This window comes from Mus musculus, chromosome 4, assembly GCF_000001635.26.
Source record: "Mus musculus strain C57BL/6J chromosome 4, GRCm38.p6 C57BL/6J".
Taxonomy (NCBI): domain Eukaryota; kingdom Metazoa; phylum Chordata; class Mammalia; order Rodentia; family Muridae; genus Mus; species Mus musculus.
Window position 1 is genome coordinate 74,371,754 of NC_000070.6, and position 23,956 is coordinate 74,395,709.

Below are 23,956 nucleotides of genomic sequence, written 5' to 3' on the forward strand. Positions count from 1 at the left end.
TGGTGTCAGCGTTTGGAAGCTGATTATGGGATGGATCCCTGCATATGGCAGTCACTAGATGGTCCATCCTTTCGTCACAGCTCCAAATTTTGTCTCTGTAACTCCTTCTATGGGTGTTTTGTTCCCATTTCTAAGAAAGGGTAAAGTGTCCACACTTTGGTCTTCGTTCTTCTTGAATTTCATGCGTTTGGCAAGTTGTATCTTATATTTTGGGTACCCTAAGTTTCTGGGCTATTATTATGCACTTATCAGTGAGTACATATTGTGCGAGTTCCTTTGTGATTGGGTTACTTCACTCAGGATGATACCCTCCAGGTCCATCCATTTGCCTAGGAATTTCATAAATTCATTTTTTTTAATAGCTGAGTAGTATTCCATTGTGTAAATGTATCCATTTTCTGTATCCATTCCTCTGTTGAGGGGCATCTGGGTTCTTTCCAGCTTCTGGCTATTATAAACAAGGCTGCTATGAACATAGTGGAGCATGTGTTCTTCTTACCGGTTGGGACATCTTCTGGATATATGCCCAGGAGAGGTATTGCGGGATCCTCCGGTAGTACTATGTCCAATTTTCTGAGGAACCGCCAGACTGATTTCCAGAGTGGTTGTACAAGCTTGCAATCCCACCAACAATGGAGAAGTGTTCCCCTTTCTCCACATCCTCGCCTGAGTTTTTGATCTTAGCCATTCTGACTGGAGTGAAGTGGAATCTCAGTGTTGTTTTGATTTGCATTTCCCTGATGATTAAGGATGTTGAACATTTTTTCAGGTGTTTCTCTGCCATTCGGTATTTCTCAGGTGAGAATTCTTTGTTCAGCTCTGAGCCCCATTTTTTAATGGGGTTATTTGATTTTCTGGAGTCCACCTTCTTGAGTTCTTTATATATATTGGATATTAGTCCCCTATCCGATTTGGGATAGGTAAAGATCCTTTCCCAATCTGTTGGTGGCCTTTTTGTCTTATTGACAGTGTCTTTTGCTTTGCAGAAGCTTTGCAATTTTATGAGGTCCCATTTCAAAATTCCAACTCAATTCTTCAACGAACTAGAAAGGGCAATCGGCAGATTCATCTGGAATAACAAAAAACCTAGGATAGCAAAAACTCTTCTCAAGGATAAAAGAACCTCTGGTGGAATCACCATGCCGGACCTAAAACTGTACTACAGAGCAATTGTGATCAAAACTGCATGGTACTGGTATAGTGACAGACAAGTAGACCAATGGAACAGAATTGAAGACCCAGAGATGAACCCACACACCTATGGTCACTTGATCTTTGATAAGGGAGCTAAAACCATCCAGTGGAAAAAAGACAGCATTTTCAACAAATGGTGCTGGCACAACTGGCGGTTATCATGTAGAAGAATGCGAATTGATCCATTTCTATCTCCTTGTACTAAGGTCAAATCTAAGTGGATTAAGGAACTCCACATAAAACCAGAGACACTGAAACATATAGAGGAGAAAGTAGGGAAAACCCTCGAAGATATGGGTACAGGGGGAAAATTCCTGAGTAGAACAGCAATGGCTTGTGCTGTAAGATCAAGAATCGATAAATGGGACCTCATAAAATTGTAGTGATTTCTAACAGTTCCTTTTCTTTTTGTGCTGTTTCAAAACAGAGAGCGGTGATTTTTAAAAATACCAAGGTAAGTTTTAAAGTAATGCTTTAAAATTGTAAGGACCTTGTTTTTGTTCTATGGTATGCGCTCTCTCCCTATGTTCTTGCTGATAAGGCCCCAGAATCAGAACTTGTGTTGTTCATATTATTCTTTGATGAATGAATGTTATATTCTCTGTTTTAATCCTTCAGAAATGCATCTTCTGTAGACACCGGGTTAAAAAGGTTTCTGGAGCCTGCATCCAGTGTTCTTATGGCCGCTGCCCAGCTTCATTCCATGTTACGTGTGCCCATGCTGCTGGAGTGCTCATGGAGCCTGATGACTGGCCTTACGTGGTAAACATCACATGCTTCAGACATAGAGTCAACTCAAACGCGGTAAGATCTGCTCTCCCATTTGCTGACACTTTATTTGAATTCTTTCTGGGACCTGTCACAGGTCTCTAATACCTTGTGAGTGTTGACATGTCCAGACTGTAGTATAATTAAGACTCGGAATTGAGAACTATTATTTAAACATAGTTGCTCAGAACCATTCAGTTTCGGCTATGCATTAAACACAGTATTTATAGTAAGTTGAATGAGTGAATGTATACAAAAATGAGTCAAACTCTTAGGATCCATTCTTTTTTTGGATCTGTGTACAGATATCTGAATAGTTGTATATAGATTGTGCTGTTCATGTGTTCAGCATGTCAGAAGATAATTTCAAGTAGAACAACGTGAAAAGAGCTCCTAAAATCTGCAATGCATTCTGTGTGCAATGATACACATTTATTTAAATCTTTCCTGAAAGAAAGAAATAGCAACAACGTTGTAAAAGGAAAATGGCCAGGAACTTTTGCTTCTTTCTACCTAACACAGGATAAGTGAGCTCTAACATGAAGGCCCTGGAAGATCAGTGGAATATGACTATGAAAGTGTATAACTTTTAACGTGAGGAGAATATATTAGCATAGATTATAGAAAGGAAAAATAGTTTGCCCCCCTTCATTCATATTACTTAAGACTGAAATTCCTCTAAGAAAATAGAATTTGTACGCAGATAACTTGAGTTTAAACTGTAATTTGCTTAATTTTTCCTTGGTTAATGAAACCATTCCCTTGACTTAAAAGCTTAAAAGGATTAGGGCAATATAGAGATTTGTATCCTTACAAGCTCTTCCTGTCTCTATTAATATTAATAATATTTTTCTCCTCTACTCTTTTTTTTTTAAATTATTATATGTAAGTTCATTGTAGTTGTCTTCAAACACACCAGAAGAGGGCGTCAGATCTCATTATGGATGGTTGTGAGCCACCATGTGGTTGCTGGGATTTGAACTCAGGACCTCGGGAATACAAGTCAGTGCTCTTAACTCCTGAGCCATCTCACCAGCCCTACTCTTTTTTTTTTTTGTTTGTTTTTGTTTTTGTTTTAATGGAATGACTTCTATTATTTGACAACTTCACACATGTAAAAAACATATCTTTGTCATATGGACCCACTAATGATCTTTTATGAGCAGGTGCCAAAATTGTCCACATTGACTTGTAGAAATATCTTACCTACACAGCAACCTTCCAGCCTTTTGTAATGATTCCATTAGTGTCTACTAGTGTCTTTAGAAATAGCTGACATTTGTGGCTAGCGATTGTGTGGATGTGTGAGAATGTTCAAATGGACAAACTGCTGTTATGAGCTCCTTATTTTAAAGTTATTTTCCATTATGTGAAATTATAGGTTGCATAGGAGACACCCATGTCTTTTTCTTAGTTAGTTGATGTCCTTTAATCAAAAAGATTGTATTCAGTAACAACCACACATTACTAGACTAATAAATTAGTAATAATATATACATTACTGTGGCACTTGCCACGTACATCAAGAAGTCAATAATGTTACCCCATTCAGTGATTCTGGATGTATTCTGTAGTATAATAAGATCCTGACCTCTAGAGCCATAGTGATCAGTGTTCATGCTTAGAATCTGCCAATAAAAGCTGATAGCTATGAAAAAGTGAAAATGTATACTAATTTTTTTTTACTTCTACGATTGCTGGTACTGCAATCTTACACGAATAATGTAAGTATTTTCTTGTTTTAAAAATAATAAACCTAATTTCAGAGGCACTTAATTCTATGCACAATCTGTTGTAATCATAAATGACAGGTGACTGACTGTTCAACCTATATGCTCTATTACTCGTTGAACCCTTAACTCCAAACTTAAATAGAGCTAACAGTATGCTTGGGACCATAGATCCCATTTTAATACTGCAGTGCCCTGTGGCTATAGGTGATTCTGTTGAAATTGGACTTAAGAGCTCTAGGACTCTGGCTCCGCTTCACTCTGGTGTGTGGCTTAGTTAGGCTTAGGCTGCTAACCATTTACAAAAGATGATGAAAAAGGAAACAAGACTTGTCAGGTAATTTAGAAACTACTTTATGTGCGGTATGTTTATAAAGGAATATATCATATACCTTAAATATAAATAAAAGAAGTTGTAGGTTTTGAAATTAATTGCTCCCGACCCTCTGCAGGTAACTCTAGGTTGTTGAAGTATAGTCCTGGTAGCTCCTACTTAGCTATTCTTCAATTAGACTCCAGTACAATTGCTGCTTTAATCTTATCTTGACATTACATCAACATAGATAAGGATATAAAAGAAATAACAAGTAGCATTTGTATAGCTTCTTACATAGTATTGTGTATGTTCAGACATGCACAGGTCTTGAAAAAAGTACCTGCATCCCCATTTTCTGAAATCGTAAAGAGCCATTCACCTCTGAAATGAACCATAATCGCTAATTACAGAGAAGATGTAAAACTTTTTAGGACATATAGCAGAGAACTGCTGATAGATAGATAGATAGATAGATAGATAGATAGATAGATAGATAGATAGATAGATAGAAGATACATATATACATTTAAAGATTATGTTGGGCAAATGTGAGATGATGTGAGCAGCAATTAATAAAATACAATAGGACTTATATACAATTAGGAATAAGAGATTAATCAGCTCATGCTGACACGTTTGGTAGGTAGGTAGGTAAGTAAGTAGATGCAAGAGAACATAGGAGATGCCCATATCAAATACCAAGTGATATCTAGTAAATTTTTTAAGAATGAGATTTTTTTTATATAATCACAGCTCCAGACAGTAATCCTTCAAGAAGATGAACACTGACACTTTAATCTGCCTCGTGGACTTAACTTGATCAAATGAGCAGGATGATCAGCATGTGCCACCATCATCATAAAGAATAAGTGAGATTCGTTATTGGATGTTAAATCTAACCAGACTTGTATAAGGATTATGATGTTTCTCCATAGTAAGAAAACGTCCCATATATTATATATTAATATAAGAGAAAAATAGAGAAATTGGGTCACTCTTTCATTTAGAATCAAAAGTAACATTGAGACACATGCAGACATCAAGTACCCTCAGATGGAAAGAATCCTGAAAAGAATATAGTATAGTACAGTACTGTTTATAATCATGGGGAAATATTATACAGATATCTATTGAAAAGCAGAAGGAGAAATTTTATCTTTCTAAAATATCAGTACCATTTTTTTTAAAGAAGGTCTATAGAAATGAATTTATATGAGTCTAAAATGATGGGACAGATAAACAAAACTGAAGTGGAGAATGGATCCTTTTCTTCAGAGTTTTGGGGGAGAGGAAAGGAAAGCACTAAGGTCATTATGAGGTCAGTTGAATCCAGGTGACAGATTAAAATGTCGTGCTAGTGTTCACCTTCTTCTAGTTGATTACTATCTAGAGCTGTGGTTATATAACAGGATACCTCATTCTTAGAAAGGAAACGTTGAAGTATTTAGGTGATGAACACCATGATGTGCATTGCTTCAAAGTAGTTTAAGAAAACCATAGAGAATTGAAGAGTTGGGCTCAGGTATCAAAGACAAGCCACAGAGGCAGAATTATACACAAATGAAACATAATTTCTATCCTCTTTCACACTGAAATATCAGACAACAAAGCACATCCTAAGACGTTAGTTATTATGTGTTAGTAAGCAGCGACTGACTAATAGATGAATTTTGATACCTGTCAAAGGATAGATGCTCTACTTTTGTACTAATTGTAGTCTTTACATTTGAAATTATTCTTTAATACTAAGTTTAAAATATTTAAATCTTGACAAGGTCAGTTTTTGCTTCCCAAGTAAATACTTTTTATTTTCTGTTCTTTTTTTCATATCCGTCTCTTTTTTTTTTTCCTTTTTCTCCATCTCACAGAAATCCAAAACTTGTGAGAAAGCCATTTCTGTGGGTCAGACAGTCATCACAAAACATCGAAACACTCGGTACTACAGCTGCAGAGTGATAGATGTGACATCTCAAACCTTCTATGAGGTCATGTTTGATGATGGCTCCTTCAGCAGAGACACATTTCCTGAAGATATTGTGGTAAGGAGGATTCCCCTGGATGTCTGATTCCTTAGAACAGGAATTTACTTGTTTAAGCTGTAAAAAGGTAAGGCAGTCCAAAAGTTAAGTTCTGACCTTTTTCTCTGGTGAGTACCTTCTTGCTGAACTCTTACATGGGACAGGACTTTGTTTGGAACCCCATCTCTCACTTGATGTCCTGTATGTCTGCTGGAGGTGGCTCTATAAGTTCCCTCTCCCTGCTTTCAGGCATTTCATATAGGATCACTCCCTTTGATCCTGGGGTGAATCTCTCAACTCCCAGGTCTCTGGTGCATTGGGGGGGGGGGGGGGTCCTAACCTCCTATTTCCTGAGGTTACCTGTTTACTTTCTTTCTGCTGGCTTCAGGGCTTAGTCCAGTCTGTTAACTTTTGCCTTTTTATAGGTGAGTTGAGAGCCCATTAATATTGAGAGATATTAAAGAGAGATGATTGTTGGTTCCAGATATGTTTTTGTTTGTTTTTTGTTTTGTTTTGTTTTGTTTTATTTTTTGGTACGTGGCTTGATGTGCTTGTGGCTCTCTGCTTTTGACTTTGTTGTGAGATATCCTTTCTTTGGTGCAGGTATCTTCCTTGTGTTGTAGTTTTCTTTCCAGTATTCTTTGTAGGGCTGGGTTGGATAGATACTGTTTGGATTTGGTTTTATCCTGGAATATTTTGGTTTCTCCATCTATGTTGATTGAGAGTTTTGCTTGATATAGTAGCCTGGGCTGGCATTTATGTTCTCTTAGAGTCTGCATGACCTCTGACCAGGCCCTTCTGGTTTTCATAGTCTATGTTGAGAAATATGGTGTAATTTTGATAAGTCCACCTTTTTATGTTACTTGGCCTTTTTCCCTTTAATCTTTCTTTGCTCTGTTCATTTAGTGTTTTGGTAATTATCTGACGAGAGGATTTTCTTTTCAGGTTCCATTTATTCGGTGGTTCTATAGGCTTCTTGTACCTTTATGTCCATCTCTTTCTTTATGTTGGGGAAGTTTTCTTCTATGATTTTATTGAAGACATTTTCAGGTCCTTTGAGCTGGGAATTTCATTTTCCTCTATTTCCGCTATCCTTAGATTTGGCTTTTCATTGTATCCTGATTTATTCATTGTATCCTTAGATTTAGCTTTTCATTGTATCCTGAGTTTCCTTGATGCTTTGGGTTAGGAGTTTTTTATGTTTTGAATTGACAGCTGTTTCAATCTCTCCTACCATATCTTTTATACCTGAGATTCTCTCTTCTTTTTCTTGTACTCTGTTGGTAATAATTACATCAGCAATTCCTTACCTCTTTCCTAGGTTTTCCATTTCCAGGTCTGCCTCCATTTGCATTTTCTTTATTGTTTTTATTTCCACTTTTAGGTCTTGGATCGCTTTATTCAATCCCTTCACCTGTTTACCTGTACTTTCCTGTATAGAAATACAGGAAAATTCAGAATACAGAAATTCAGTGCATTATTGATATCCTCCTTAAAGGACTCTATTATCTTCATGAGATAAGATTTTAGGACAGATTCCTAATTTTCCTGTGTATTCAGGGCTTGCTGTGGGGTGAAAACTGGCTTCTGATGATGTCCACATATTTTGGCTTCTGTTGCCTATGGTCTTGCTCTTGCCTTTCACCATCTGGATATCCCAGATGATTGTTGGTCTGGGTGACTGTATGGAGTCTGCCTCTTTTGTCCCTGGGTTGCTTCAGGTCTCCTGGTAGGCTTGCGGCCCTGGCTGTATCAGACCATCTGTGGGGCCTTCCTACTGGGGGCTCTTCACAGGGGCAGAGAAGCTGCTGATCTGTTGCCCTGACTGCAGTAGATCTCCTGGGAGGCCTTCAGACTGTTGGATCTTCTGTGGAACAGTGAAGCTGTTGTCCAGCTGAGTGCAGAGGATCCTCAACTGCTCTGAGCGCAGTGGGTCTAACTGCTCTTCATGCTGCAGGTCCTCTAGGATGTATCAGGATATGGAGTCTTCATGGGAGCAACTAGGAGCCTGCCCCAGCAGCAAGGGCCATGTGGAAGGGCACATCTCTGTATTCTTAACTGGGTCAGGGATATTTCTCAGCCAGTAAAGGTTCTTGCTGCCAAACCTGATTAAACTAATTCTGTTCCCTGGGCCCATATGATGAAGGAGACAGCCAGTTCCTACATGTTGTCTTCTGACTTCCACATTCACACCATGGGATGCACTGACTTCTCCACCCCAACACACTCTCACACATCTACACATATACATGTACACAAAATAAGCAAAACTAAAGTATTCACAAGATTTAAAATGACATAAATGGAAACCAAACTAATGTTTAAAAGATTTTAAATCCAATGAATTTATACACATTGAAAATCTTGGAATTTTTCCCAATGAAGACTAATGGCTTATTGGAGTATATCTGAAGCTGTGTGTCTGTACTGCTCTCAGAGATCACCACAGTGAACCACACAAACCTGCCAAGCAGAAAAGGAAGTGACACTTGCTACTGCTCCCACAGGTAGAGTGAAACTTACAAACTTAATGTCACAGTTCAAGACTATTATGGTTAATTTTATGTCCACTTGACAGTGCACAGATTTTTTTGGTCAAACCTTTTCATTTTTTTCTAGATGAATTTTACATTTAAATTCATTGAATAAAATAGATTGCCCTCTATTCTTTGGTTAGCCCTTATTGGTAGTCCTCTAGTGGTGGACCTACACGGAACAATCTGACTTCTCCCAAGTTAAGTAGAATCGTTGCTGTCTGCTCTATGTTCCTCTGCAGACGTGGGTCTTCTGCATTTAGAAAGATTTTTTAAATCTTGTGAATACTTTAGTTTTGCTTATTTTGTGTACATGTGTATATGTATATGTGTGAGAGTGTGTTGGGGTGGAGAAGTCAGTGCATCCCATGGTGTGAATGTGGAAGTCAGAAGACAACATGTAGGAACTGGCTGTCTCCTTCATCATATGGGCCCATCAGCTCGTCAGCTTTTCTATATGTCTAGCCTGCTCACCGCAGATCTGCAAACTTTGCAGCTTCTAGCATCTTGGAAGACTGAGTTACAATTTTGCTTTTAAATATGAAAATCAAATTAGGACAACAAATTTAATGACCATAAGTTATTTATGTGTGACATAAATACAACCTATTTTGAAGGCTGATACTTCAGTAATGAAAGGTATAGTCCCCTATTTAAAGATTCAGTGTTCAGCTCACTTTATTAATTCATTAGACAAGAGTTCTCTAATGCAAAAACTCTATATTTGAAAATAAATTTGGCAGTCATAAAGGGATTGGAATTTTGTTTCTAGAGAGTATGTATAGCAGCAGGAAATTTCACTACCTAGGTACTTAATTCTGTGGTAGAAAAGTGTCCAAAAAATTCTCACGAAACAGAGCACCTATACAAAGTGTGTATTGGCCAACTTAACCTCAGAATGAAATGTTTAGCTGTTGAAGGAAATAATAAATGATATATTGCTACATGCTTGCATCTGTCAGTTTCTTAAACATACTCTTGATGAATTTTTGTTGTACATTATTTTAACAGAAATTAAAAATGCCCATCTAAAAGAAATGTATAGCGTGGGGCTCCTTGGCCCCTTTAGCATATGCCAAAGCCTGGGATCCTCGTGATGCCTGCCTTGGCTCCAGAGTGAGATTCACTTGCTTCTTTCCTCACTTGGAGTTCATTTCAAGGGATGAAGGGGCCTAAGAGTCACTGCATCTTCTTGGATAGGCACATGATATACACCATGCACCACAAAGGGAAAATTGACTGCCTAGAAATTTGATCACAGGAGCCCATCAGTGAAACAGGAGTTGTTAAAAACAATTATATTTAAATTAAATTAAATATTACATGCTGTATTAGATAAATAGACAGAGTAATGTCACTTAGAGTGGTTATGTTCCTTCTGTGAGTAATAGACTAGCTACCAAACTCCAGCTTCAGTCATGGGAAACCTTACATCTAGTCTTTGTTCAGAGAAGTTGAAGAAATTCCCAAAATATAAAAGCTATTGCCCTTGTTCTTGATTTTCATTTAGAACTTGAAGAGTCTATTGTATAGACACCATGCATGCTTTGAGCATGAGACAGAGGAATCGAGCTGAAACTGATCAGGATGCCTGCTCTCTGAAAACTAGCTCTCGTAGTTTCAGGAGGTGCTTTGCAAGCTGCCAAGGAATACCATCAAGTTGTACCAAGGGTGCAGTAATGACAGTTAGGGCCACTCAATGGGAGGGAATTCGTGCCTTGTACTGGACTCAGCCAACTACTTACGGCTGGTAAGGTCATAACTCCTAGAGGAGACCCTATTATTCTCACTTTCCAAAACCAGTATAATTCCTAATTTATTCTAAAGACTTATCCAGACATTAGTGTAACTCTTACCTTTTATCAAAAAACTCCTTTTTGCAGCATATAGAGACCATTATAAAAACTCACAGCTTGTATATGTATAGTGTGGTGTCAGTTATGTATAAATAGGTAAAGGAAAGGCCCTCAAAGGAAATACACCAAAATATTACTTTTATCTGAAGATTGTTATCAGTCATAGGTGATTATGACTTTCATTTTATGGTTTCCATATGAATGTTTTCTGTTTATAAGCAGATAAAAGATTATATATTTTATTCTTTACTTTTTCCTCAGTTTTTCCTACCTGGATCATTTCAGATTACTTTATCAAATATTTTATTTTGGAGCCATCATCTATTGATGTTTCCTTTGTATTCCTAATTAAGTTTCAGTCATATAATTTTTTTTAATATATACATCTAGTAATGCCCTTTCGTATCCTCTTTTCATTCCTGCTATAACTTTTTTCTTCCAGTCTCTTTCTATTTCTGTGCCTTCTCGTGAGTGAGTGTGAGTGTGCATGTGCGTGTGTGTGTGTGTGTGTGTGTGTGTGTGTGTGAGAGAGAGAGAGAGAGAGAGAGAGAGAGAGAGAGAGAGAGAGAGGAAAGTGACAGAGGCCTATTGAGTTTCATTAGATTTTGTTTCCTATGATACATGTGAGGTAACTTACTGGAGCTGGAGCATGTCTTAACTTAAAACAAAAAAGGACTCCTCCTCCATAGTTTATCTTAGCTGCAAATATCTTCTTAGAGAGTGTGTGGTCTCATGAATCCCTCCCCAATCCATGGGATGTTGACAGGTTCAATTTAGTACAGCTCTTGTGGAGGTTACCTAAGCATCTCTGATTTCATGACTACACCAGCAACAGCCTTTCCAGGAAACATCATTTTCCAATTTTAGTGCATTCTCTCTCCCTCTCCCTCTCCCTCTCCCTCTCCCTCTCCCTCTCCCTCTCCCTATGTGTGTGTGTGTTTGTTTGTGTGTGTGTGTGTGTTTACACCCTTTATTCTATAATGTTACCTGAGCCTAGGGTGCGGTTATGTAGATATCCCATGTAGCACTGACTATCCCTTATTAAACTCATTTACTTATTCTCAACCTTTTCACCAGTTACAAGTGTCTGCATTGATTGCACTCATGTTAAGAAGCCTTTCTAAGCAGCTGATAGTACTAATCTGTGAGTATAAATATTTGGAAGAAGATTTGTTTCTTTCAATACATTTTATCAAAACACCAGTATTGTTCTCCTTTCCTTTCCTTTTTTTTTTTTTAAGATTTATTTATTTATTTATTTATTTATTTATTATATGTAAGTACACTGTAGCTGTCTTCAGACATTCCAGAAGAGGGAGTCAGATCTCATTATGGATGGTTGTGAGCCACCATGTGGTTACTGGGATTTGAACTCCGGACCTTCGGAAGAGCAGTCGGGTGCTCTTACCCACTGAGCCATCTCACCAGCACTGTTCTCCTTTCCTTAGTCAATGACTTACCTAGCTATGGGCTTTTGCATATTTACAGTTACAGGCATGAATTCTCTCCCACAAAATAGGCCTTAAATCCTATCAGAATGTAATTGTTTACCTCCATATCAGTCACGCCACTGTAGCATCATTGGGCACAATGTCCTGGTAGGGTGATATTGTTACACACTGGCAAATAACTGGTTAAGACTATGGCTGACTTTTTTCCTCTGAACCCTGCATAGCATCTTTCAGGTACCATGAAAGCTAGTTGAACATCAAGAAAGCATCCAGCTCAGCTATAGTTTCATTTCTTCATGTCCTGCAGCTAAAGAATAGCTCAGCAATAGACTTTTCCCATTAAGTTCTAGTGGGCAAGTAAGAGGAATGAGATATCCTGTGTTGTTTGAGGGATCTCCAGGGGCCTCTTTGACCAACAACTTTTAGAAATGTATCCTATGCTTTGTATAGGGATTTTCATTTAACAAACTTATGGCTTCTAGGAGAGGGATTATCCATCCATACAGCTTTTATCATTGTATTTTTAACTACTTTACAAATAGAAGTTGTTCATATGCCTTTTTCATATTTTTAAAATCTGATTACCTACCTCCAACTCTACATGCCCCAACACTCATCCCTTCTTACCCTATTTCAAATAAAACATTTTCCCTCTGTACTTTCATATTACTTTTGTTATATTCTCTCCATTCTCTGTTAAGTTCATACACAAATTCACACTCCCTCTTCACTGCATGCATATTAAAATTGTAATACCTTCTTAATGTTCTCTGATCAGTATAAAGTGACATTTTTAGTCCCTTCTAACTAGTTTTAATTTAAAGCCTATTTTGTCAGGTATTAGACTGGCCATATTTGTTATTTCCTAGTCCATTTTTTTTCTTTTCTTTTTGTTTTGTTTTGTTTTTTTTTTTTTTTTTTTTAGAATAGCCTTTTCTATCGTTTTACCTTAATGTGGTATCTTCCTCTGATGAGGAAGTATGTTTCTTTGAAGCAGGAAAAAGAAGAGTGCTGTTTTCTAATTCAGTTTGCCATTCTCATCTTTTGATTGAATAATTAAGACCATTTACATTCAGGGCTTTTTTTTTTTTTTAATGGTATGTTATAAGTCCTGTCATTTTTGTTTATTTTCTAATGTTTTGTGTTTTCTTAGTCCACATTTGCCTAACTGGTTTAGCATTGTTTGCCCCTACCCGAACTTCCTGAATATTTTCATTGAGAAATCAGCTGTTCTGATGTACTCTCTTATATAATAGATTTAGTCTTTCTGTCTTGCAATCTTTAATATGTTTTCTTTGTTCCATAATCTTTGTGCTTGAAATTAAACTGGGAGTTTCTTTTCTGCCCCAGTATATTTGATAATCTGTGTACCTTTGTACATGGTTGTAGTTATATTATAGAAGGCTGAGTCATGGATAGTGAGTTCCCAGTCCCCATCCATCACTGTGATTGCATATTTCCTTATGCTATGTGCATTCTGATGTATGTTTGAGTACCAAACTAGATCTGAATCCCTTTAGCGAAAGAATTAGGAAAAAGTTGGGTGGTTTTTTGTTGTTGTTGTTGGTGTTGTTGTCTTAAACCTGTTTACCTAATGGTCAGTGCCAGGCCCTGAGGATATATTTAGTATGTTATTGTAAAACCCAATGATCACCCTTTCCAGAGAGTTTTGACTTTCCCTCCCACCAATATTGGAACTTGACAGACAGAGAAGGAAGGTAATCTGTCTCAGAGAAGGCAATTCTGTTTCCTCCATACTCTCAAGCTCAAAAGATGCAGAGAGTTTCCCCAGTACTGCAGAGGGCAACCCCCAGACCAACCTCACTGTACCTGCTGCTGCCTGGCCCTATTCCCACAGCCCCTTAAAACAGGCTGGTTCCCCAGTACCAGTCTTGTGGGGGGTTTTGTTTGTTTGTTTTGTTTTGTTTTTTAAAAGATTTATTTATTATTACATGTAAGTACATTGTAGTTGTCTTCAGACACTCCAGAAGAGGGCATCAGATCTCATCTCATTACGGGTGGTTGTGAGCCACCATGTGGTTGCTGGGATTTGAACTCAGGACTTTTGGGAGAGCAGCCAGTGCTCTTTAACCACTGAGCCATCTCTCCAGGCCCCCCACTCTTGTTTTTAGTTATTGGCTTTTCTGCTTTTTTCATGGTATCTAACTTTAGAGGAACCAAGAAGAAAACTTCCTAAAGAAACATTTACTTATGCATTCAAAGCTCCCAGATGTCAAGGCCCATTAATTCTGATACCATAAAGATTGCCTTCTCTCATAAACAGACCTCATGCTAATGCTGAAATACGTTTTAAAATAATAATCTCCATATCAGGATTTTCTGTTCTTTTCTCAGCCCTGTGTATACTCTTGACATATGGCTGAAGGAGAAGTGCAAACCAACAAACCACTTGGCCTTGAGGAATTCTCCAAATAAGTACTAATGCTGTTGTTACATAGAAGATGATTTGTGTTTGTGTGTCAGGGCCTGGCAATAGGATGTGTCTAATAGCCAAGAATTTGGTTTAATGAAGAAACAAGGTGGGCTTTGAAGTAACATAACAATGACAACCACAGTATTGTGGGGGTATAGGAAGAGGTGTATTCACACATGCATATGCATTTATTTGCTTTTCAATGGGGGAAAAAAACTATTTAAAAAAAAAAAAGATAGGAAATTAGACTTCTTACTTTTAAGAGTTGAATCCTTTAACCCTGAACCTACATTGGCAATGATCCTGTATGTAACACAAAACATGTATAGGCAGATAACTCTGGGTAAGAGCCTTTCAGATTTTCTTTTTAGCATATTAAATGCCTCTCAATGTAATATAAAGTTGTTTCTCTTTTCATACATAAACATAGCCTTACATTATCACAGTCTTAACATGTATCTATTTTACATTATTACAAATATGTTTGCAGCTACTGGGCTGTACAATTAATATGGGGGAATGGCAAATCTTTTTTTAAAAACATTTTCTTTTATTGGGTTATTCAATATTTTGAAGAAAATATCGAATAAAATATAAAATAATTGGATATTTACATTTTAAATATTATCCCCTTTCCTGGTTTACTCCTCCTAGAACTCCCCCCTCTTCCCATCCCCTCCCCCTACTTCTGTGTGGGTGTTCCCCTTTCTAAGAAGGACTGAAGCACCTGCACCACGTTGGTGCTGGTTCAACTGGAGGTCAGCATATAGAAGAATGCATATCGATCCATTCTTATCTCCTTGAACAAAGTTTAAGTCTAAGTGGATCAAGGACCTCCACATAAAACCAGATATGCTGAATCTAACAGAAGAGAAAGTGGGGAAAAGTCTCGAACACATGGGCACAGGAGAAAATTTCCTAAACAGAACACCAATGGCTTATGCTCTAAGATCAATAATCAACCAATGGGTCCTCATAAAACTGAAAAGCTTCTGTAAGGCAAAGTACCCTATATTCATTTAACATTTTGGCATCTGGTCTAGCTTGAAGTTGCACTAGTCTTGTGCATACTGTCATATTATTGTGAGTGGATATATGAAATTACCATACTGTATTTTGAAGACACTGTCTTCTTGTTCCAGTGGGCATGCCTTGCCAGATCAGTTGTTATTGTAGTTCACAGGGTTCACTGCTATGTAAGATTAATGAAAGCTAGCCAGCAGGCAATGAAGCTTCCATGTCAGTATCAACTTGGTTTCTCATTTTTTTATGAGTCAAGTATATGGTATTTTCAGTAATAGGGTCTTACTATCAATTATATCTAAATTATACCTAGTAGAATTGGCATATTCTAATAAATTATATCTAATAGAATTGGCATTACTATCAATTATATCTAAATTATACCTAGTAGAATTGGCATATTCTAATAAATTATATCTAATAGAATTGGCATATATCTAAGTGTTGGCATATTCTGTAAAGTTCTTTTGGTTAATTTGGCTATATATCTGGCTGTATAACTTTTTTTCTTGTTTTATTATTTGTATGTTCTTTTGTTGATAGCAGATCACTTTGTAATCTTGGCTGTCCTGGAACTCAGTATATAGACCAGACTGGCCTCAAAGTCAGAGAAATATGCCTATCTTTGCCTCTGTATTAGAATTAAGCATACATACCACCAAGCCTGGCTTGCTAAACTTTAAAAAAAAAAAAAAACTAGCTCTTTTTTTTCATTGCTTCTTTGTATCATTTTTTTTTATTTCTATGCAATGAATTTTAGCCCTGATCTTGAAAAAAATATTAATTTTTTTATATTGTTTGTTCTGTTTTTCTTCTGCAGGCTTTTGTTGCATCACTAAATTGTTAGTTTGAGATCTCTAAAACATTTTTTTATATAGATAGACGCTTCTATAAACTTCCCTGTTAGGCCTGCCTTCATTTGTCCTATTGATTTTGGTATTAATTTTCGTCCAATTTTAGGAGGCTTTTAAATTTTCTTTCTTGATTTTTTTTTCTGTGACCTAATTATCATTCAGTAGTGTGTTGCTTAGCTTCCATGAGTTTGTGTACTTTCTATAATTCCTATTTCTGTTGATACCCAGTTTTATCCCACTGTGGACTAATAGAACACTGGATGCCATTTCAGTGTTCCTATTTTTATTAAGACTTGCTTTGTCTTCTATCATGGAGTTAATTTTGGAGAACATTTTATGAGCTACATAGTGTTTGGATGGAATGCTCTGTAGGCATTATTTAGAACCATTTGAATGATGTCATTGAATAGCAGCATTTCTTTTTTCATTTTTTTGCCTGTGAATCTGTGAGAGTGAGATATTAAAGTCTTCCACTGTTGCGGGAAATAATAAAAAATGATCCTGCCAACTCTCCTGCCCCAGAGGGGTTCCAGCTCTAGCACTGGTGGGCCACAACACTGTGTCCTGGCAGGGTACCGCTCACAAGGTCTCTGAGAGACTCTCTCCCAGCTAGCCCCCGCTGTGTTTGTTCCATCACCACTAGTTCTTCTTCATCCATAAATCTATATAGTTGGAGATCACATATTCCAGTAACTACATGGGACCGCCAACCTCGCGGTTACATCTCACAACCCAATACCCCAGTAGAATCAAGACTCTGTAGTTAACCAACTAGATTTATATATCAATAAAATCTCAATTTACAAAATGCCAATAAAGAATTTCAGAGCCAGTTGGTAATGATAAAACTTTACCCCAATATTTCTAAACTTATGAAATCATAGCTACTTGTGGCTAGTAATTGCCACAGGAGTTCACAGTCTGCGGTCTTGGTTCTTCTCCCTACCCTCTGGGATACTCCCTCTCTGCAATTCTTAGCTCAACCCCACTTTGCCCTGTCCATTCACAGACCTCTGCACTAATGTAATTGGACAGGGAACATCCTGCAACATTCCACAGTCACTCTGTTGGGGTCAATCTGTGGTTTTTAGATCTAATGTTTTCTTTATGAAATGTGATGCCCTGTGTTTTGGTGTATATAGACCTAGAGTTGTAATATTCTGTTGGTGGGTTTCTCTTTTACTAAAAATGAACTGATAGTCCTTATGTCTTCTTCCTAGTTTTTGTTTGAAGTCTGTGGTCTTGAATATTAGAATAGCAATGCTGCTGGTTCTTAGTCCCACTTCTTTGGAATTCCTTTGTCCATGCTTTTACTCTAAGGTGTTCTCTGTCATTACTGGTGAAGTGTGGTTTTGGAGGAAGCAAAAGTATGGATGTTGTTATCTAATTCAGTCTGATAGTCAGTGTGGTTTTGTTGAAGAATTGAAATAGTATTTAGTTATTATTGAAAGGAGTGTCTGCTCCTGTCATTTTTGTTGGTGTTGTGTTTTCTTGGACCTCTTTATTCTGTGTCCTGCTATTCATTTTTTTCCTATGACTTCTTGTGTGTCTTTACCCTTTTCAGTTGAAGGATTCCTTTTAGGATCTTTTGTAGAGCTTGTTTAGTAGTCAAAACTTACTTTAATCTCTTTTTAACATAAAAAGTTTTCTTTTTCCTTCAGTTTCCAACTAGAACAATTAAACATCTGTGCCTTTCATACTTAGTCCTCACCTGGCAATAAAATGACCACTTCTTTTTAGGGCAGAAATTTATTAATAGAAAGAAATATCTGACATGTCCCTAGTTGTAAACAACCAAATATGTCCTGTGTTTCTTTCATTTAAACATAATCTTTTCAGGCAGCATTTATAGCTTCATTTGTCAAAAATATATTTCTTTCAGCCAGATTAATAACCTCTCTGAGCATATTTTATTATTTGACACATATATCCTCTTGGCAGAAGTTAGCTTTCTGAATGAACTCCCCTGGGGAGTTTTGCTAATCTTAGAGGAGAGAGACATGAAACCAAACACCAGAAGACAGAAAACTTTGGATAGTTTCTGTGGGACCACTAGTACACCTGTATACCGTAACCAGCACACTTAATGGATACAGGAGCATTCATGTTCAGGCAACTGAAGGAAGACACATCCCACCTCCTCCAAATACCATGTGTTGCGGCCGCCAGCAGCTCGCAACGTGAATGGTTCGACTGATATGGCTACTCGAGCTGTAAGAGAGGAATCTAGATGGGGCGAAAGAAGAAACGGAGCTAAGACAAATTCATTCTGATCAAAGCTCAAATTTTATTGTTGCGACACTAGTTATGAAGGAAGGGGGAGGGGACCCGATTCCCACCGAATAATCTCTGGTCCAGTAGAAAGGTGAGCATGAGTGTGGCTCCGAACAGCAAAGCGGCAGGTTCCAGCAGTAGGCGTGGCAGAACGAATGAGCAGGAAGCTCCACCCCTGAGCAGGCAGGTTTCAGGCTGGGGAAGGGGAGACTACACCATGTCCCTTCCATCCCTTGTCTTTTCCTTGCAGCCTGAATCAATTCTCTCAGCTCTGACTTTGAGGCCCCTCATCCCCATTATTTTCAGAGCTTGACTGACTGACATTCAGCGTCATTTATGGTAGAGGTGTTCCTTGGATGCTCAGTATTGTTGCCAGTAAAATAAATATCATAATTTGCCACTTCATATGATCTCAACGTGGGTTGGGGGTAGTAGTCTTATAGGCCTACCCCAGCTCAGTATCTAATGGCATTGAATAGCTGCTGTGACAGGATAGTTTTCTTCAATGGTTTGACCCCTGTACCATCAACTCCAGTGCAGCCTTCACATCCAACACAAATTAGGCAACACAATTTTGACTTTATGGGTGTTAAAAAGAGAGAGAACTCTAATTTTGGGTAAATCAGAAGGTGGGATGTATCCAGGAAAATTTGGGAAGGAGGATAAATGTGATATAAAAAATACATTGTATCAAATTCTCAAAGAATACACGAAAATATGTAAAAATTCTGTCTACTTTAAAGAGTAATTAGAAAGATCAAGATCATAGCTATGCCAAAGACACTTTCTTAATTGCACATTGCTACAGAAATGTCAGGTATAATGAATCCCTTTGTCTCAGGCAAAGTACTTTGTATTTATTATTTGAGTTTCTGTCTTGACAGTTCCTTGTCAAGCAGCAAATGTAAAGTACTGATTCGTTGTTTTTGTTGCTGTTTTGTTTGTTTTGTTTTCATGCTTGTCTACAGGGCTCCTGCAACTTAATAGTATAGACTAAATCTTTAAGTTCTCCTACACCTCTTATCTCTTCCCTGAACACCCAGTCATGATAATAATCTGTAAAACCCTAGGATAATTATTTCTTTTAATTCCCAAGAGTTCATCATTTGCTAAGTTCCAAATGTATTCACTTAGGCACTTGTCTTAAAATGCTTCTCCATTAATTCCACAGAGCCGAAACTGTGTGAAGCTGGGCCCTCCTGCGGAGGGAGAAGTCATCCAAGTCAAATGGCCTGATGGTAAACTCTATGGGGCAAAGTATCTTGGATCAAATGTTGCCTATATGTATCAGGTGGGTGCTACTCTCTCTGTGCTGTTTGTTGAGAAAGACAGGATATACCAGAGGGAGATAACATGAGTATGCTATGGATCAAAAAGCCACTTGAATTTTGTTCTTTCCCTTAAATTTTGTGAAAGAGGCAAAATGTCATTGTCTAGCAGCCTGGGTTTCAACTTACAGTTTAGCAACTTATAGTTTAGTTGCCGGATTGGACACTGAGAACCCCTAACAATTGGTAAATGGTTAGTTCACTATATGGTTCAACTGCTAGATAGTAGGCTCTTTCCCCTGTGTTTTCATTATGAGAGTTGGTTTATCTCACCTTAAGCCAGAACATGGAGCTTGGGTTATTATAGCTCAGCAGTAGAACACTTGCTTTGCATATACAAGGCACAGAACTACAGGAATCAGATAGATAGATAGATAGATAGATAGATAGATAGATAGATAGGAATCAGATAGATAGATAGAAAGAAAGGAATCAGATAGATAGAAAGAAAGAAAGGAATCAGATAGATAGAAAGAAAGGAATCGGATAGATAGATAGATAGATAGATAGATAGATAGATAGATGGATGGATGGATGGATGGATGGATGGAAGGAACATTCATTTGCCAAGTTGATACAGTGCTATATATTACTTTTGTGGTAACTTTGTATGGCTGTTCAACAAGCAGCCCCTGACTTGATTTACTTGGGTGGAGGCATCTCAGATAAAACTGAGTCAGGTAAGGAGCATTGACATAGGTTCTAAGGAACTTACAGTTGTCATCTACTCAAGTTTAAAGAAATAGTCGTTTATCAAGTGTATGTTCTGGTCACTAGGGTATTCTACATGTTAATAACTAAACTGGAATTTTATATTTCTACCCGAAATGAAGAAGAGTTGAACTCACAAAAGGGAAACAACATAGGCAGCACATGTGTATTCCTATTCCTTGGGGAACTTTACAACTGAAGCAATGAATTTCAATAACACCATGTCATAAATTAACATTCTAGTGTAAATGGTATAGTAAAAATGGGGAAAACCAAGATGATTCAAGTGCAAAACAGGTTAATAATAATAAGACACTAGTTTGCATAAAGTAAGTTAGCAAACTGATCAGGGCTTAAAAGGTAGAGTACATTACAAAGTACGGCACCAGAAACTAGAACGAAATATAATTAAAAGATGCTCAAAGAAGTTTAGAAAACATGAGAGTACACTTTTTCATGGTCTAGAAAATCCCGCTTGAGTTGGTATACTGGCAAGTTTTTTCTCATGTTGACAAGAACCAGAGTTATCTGGGAAGAAGATCCTCAATTCAGAAAATGTTTCTATGGGACTTGCCTGTAGTGTAGGTAAGCCATGGCACAGCTTAATTAGTGGTTGATGGATGGGTGGGGGCCTGGCACATCTTGTGTGTGCCATTCCTCTGCAGAGAGTCCTGAGTTATATAAGAAAACAGGCTGAGGAAACCAGTAAGTAGTGAGCTTCCAATTCTCCATGGTCCCTGTTTCAATTCTTGCCTTGAGATTCTGCCCTGACTTCAGTAATGGACTGTGATGTGGAAGTGAAATAAAATCTCACCTTTCCAAGTTGTTTTGGATACTGTGTTTTTATTGCAGCTTAGAAAACTAAAAGTTAACAAGTGAAGGACATGGGCATACTGTTGGTCATTTTCAATCTTTCCCATGTGTAGATTAGGATTATGTATGGTGGGATAAGTGCTACAGCATCGTTGTAGCAGATTGTGTACAATGAAGTAAACCTCACAAGGGGGCTGTATAATACAGAGTATTTCTAGAGGAAGTTTTAATATAGCTTTCAAAAACAAAGTGTCACATTTAATAAGAGCAATGGTGAAGCGATGTAACAAAGCTCATTGCTACATAAAAGTATCACATGTTAAAATGCAGGCTAATTAGTAATCACTGTGTTAGCCTAGCAGCATAAAATTGCAGCCATAAATATAGAATCAATGAAAGTTAAAGCTGGTATTAAAAGTATCTCTTTAATTACAAGTAGTATAAAATTCCTCATTAAACAAAGTGGTCCTTTGAGACTGCTTTGTTCTTTCTGTCTTTCAGTTTCACCACAGAGTAAACCAGATATTCATTAAAGTGCATAGAGATAAATATCAGGCTCACAGTACATATATGCTAAATCTGTGTATATTTGTTGTTTCTGTGAATGTATGGGTCTGTGTGTATATTTGCAGGTGTGTGTTTTTATCTGTATGTGTATAAATTTGGCCCTGTTTGTATATTTGTACTTACGTGTTTATGTGTATTGATGTAGCTCTTTATGTGCATATTTGTGTGAATGTCTATATGTGTATGTATGTGGCTGTATTTATCTGTGTGTATATTTGTGTATGTAAATTTGGGTCCATGCGCATCTTTGTATATGTGTGTCTGTGTGTGTATGTATGTATGTATGTATGTACTTATGTCTGTTTATGTGATTGTATGTGTATGTTTGTGTGATTGTATGTGTCTGTGAGTGTATGTCTATATGTGTGTGTGTATTTTTGCTTCTTACAATAGTCCTGCAAAATAGGGTTTATAAATTCTTATTGTACAACTAAGGGAAGGAGACAGCTCAGTGAACAAATTTTAACTATTTTCAGGAGGAGAACATATTTTTTTCATAGTTCGTAAGAGCATACAGCTGATAAAAAATAAGAGCCAGAAAGTTACTCTTTTCTCTGTCCTAATGAGAGGAAGCAGCTGTCCATGCTGGTAGTAAAGTTTTGCCTCTGTATACCTGAGACTTAGAAAAATTAGGACAGCCAGCATTGCTTTAGGAAAATTGTCTTCTTTTAATTAAAGTTTTCAAATGACTCAAAACAAAAGAAAGTAGTCACAGATAAGTAAGTTAAAGCTATGCTATCAAATGTCTAAATGAGAAGACATCTTGCCTACTTTAATGCTAAAGGAGCCATTTTGTTAGTAGAAAAGGCCAGGATGAACCCAGTTTTTATTCTCAGCCTTCTAGGCAGTAGCAACAAAGTATTTTTGTGACCACAGCCTGATTCCACCTTGTTGTAAAGCTTCATCTTATGTTAGTAGTATATGAATGTAAATGAAAACAAAAACATGTTTAACACGTGCTTCCATCTCTGTTTCATTGATGACTTTGAACCACTACATAATTTGACTTATCTTTTGACTTTTAAAGTACCACTCAGCCGGGCGTGGTGGCCCACGCCTTTAATCCCAGCACTAGGGAGGCAGAGGCAGGCAGATTTCTGAGTTTGAGGCCAGCCTGGTCTACAAAGTAAGTTCCAGGACAGCCAGGGCTAAACAGAGAAACCCTGTCTCGAAAAACCAACCAACCAACCAACGAAACAAATGAAGTACCACTCTATTAAAAGTGAAAAATACAGAAAATCAAAATAGCTGGAAGTTCTAAATCCTAGGAGACTTAAGAGTTGTAATATATCAAATGTCTACTTATCCCACCTATATATATATATATATATATATATATATATATATATGTGTGTGTGTGTGTGTGTGTGTGTATTTTTTTTTTTTTTACAAATATTGTTGTTGGAAATTCCTAAGCACCCACTATCCAGGCCTCAGCTAGGCCAGCATCATAGACTTTTCTCTAAGTCTCCTAAGATCTAAAAAAATATTTCAGAATTAGTTGCTGTCATTTTACAAGGAGTTGAAAATGTTTGTCTTTTAAAAGACACTGTTTTCACACACTGGTGCCATTTACATGCTATGAACTAGAGGCCTATTTGAATTTGGAAAAGTAATAATAGTTATGAAAGCTTCTTAATGTGTATTGAAGATGTGCCAAAAGATATGCTGGCCCTGGGAAGTATGACTGAAGTTCTGCACCAGGATCCTGTCACTCTGATTCTCTACTGATACCCTGGAGTGACTAGACTGGAGTATATATAAGATGTATAATCACTGCCTAGATGAGCAGTCACTGGAGAACCCAAGAACCCAGCTCTCCTTCAGGTAAATGTAGTCTCAGACAACAACACTACTGGGAAAAAGGAAAATGGCTAGGATTTGCTAGGAACACAAAGTAGCAAATTATCTTAGTACCGTATAGGACACAAGTAAAGTACATAATTGTCTTTGACTGCAAGGGATTGCTAATAATTCCTATTCTTTTCCTGTTAACTAGAGTCAGGCTCCTCCCAAGTAGTAGAGAGGAATATAAGCCCAAACAAATATAGCTCACCATGAAGACGTACATGAAACAAACAGAAA

At 37.4% G+C, this 23,956-nt stretch overlaps 1 protein-coding gene across 7 annotated transcripts in view; it reads left to right on the plus strand.

The window, feature by feature from the left end:
- Positions 1-23,956, plus strand: part of Kdm4c (lysine (K)-specific demethylase 4C) — a 163,368-nt gene that overhangs the window by 129,257 nt on the left and 10,155 nt on the right. For all 7 annotated transcript variants that reach the window (NM_001172095.1, NM_144787.2, NM_001356561.1 and 4 more), the window contains 3 exons: positions 1,813-1,998; positions 5,877-6,047; positions 19,624-19,743. In NM_001172095.1, the coding sequence (NP_001165566.1) occupies positions 1,813-1,998; positions 5,877-6,047; positions 19,624-19,743 (477 nt within the window). The remainder of the gene's footprint in view (positions 1-1,812; positions 1,999-5,876; positions 6,048-19,623; positions 19,744-23,956) is intronic.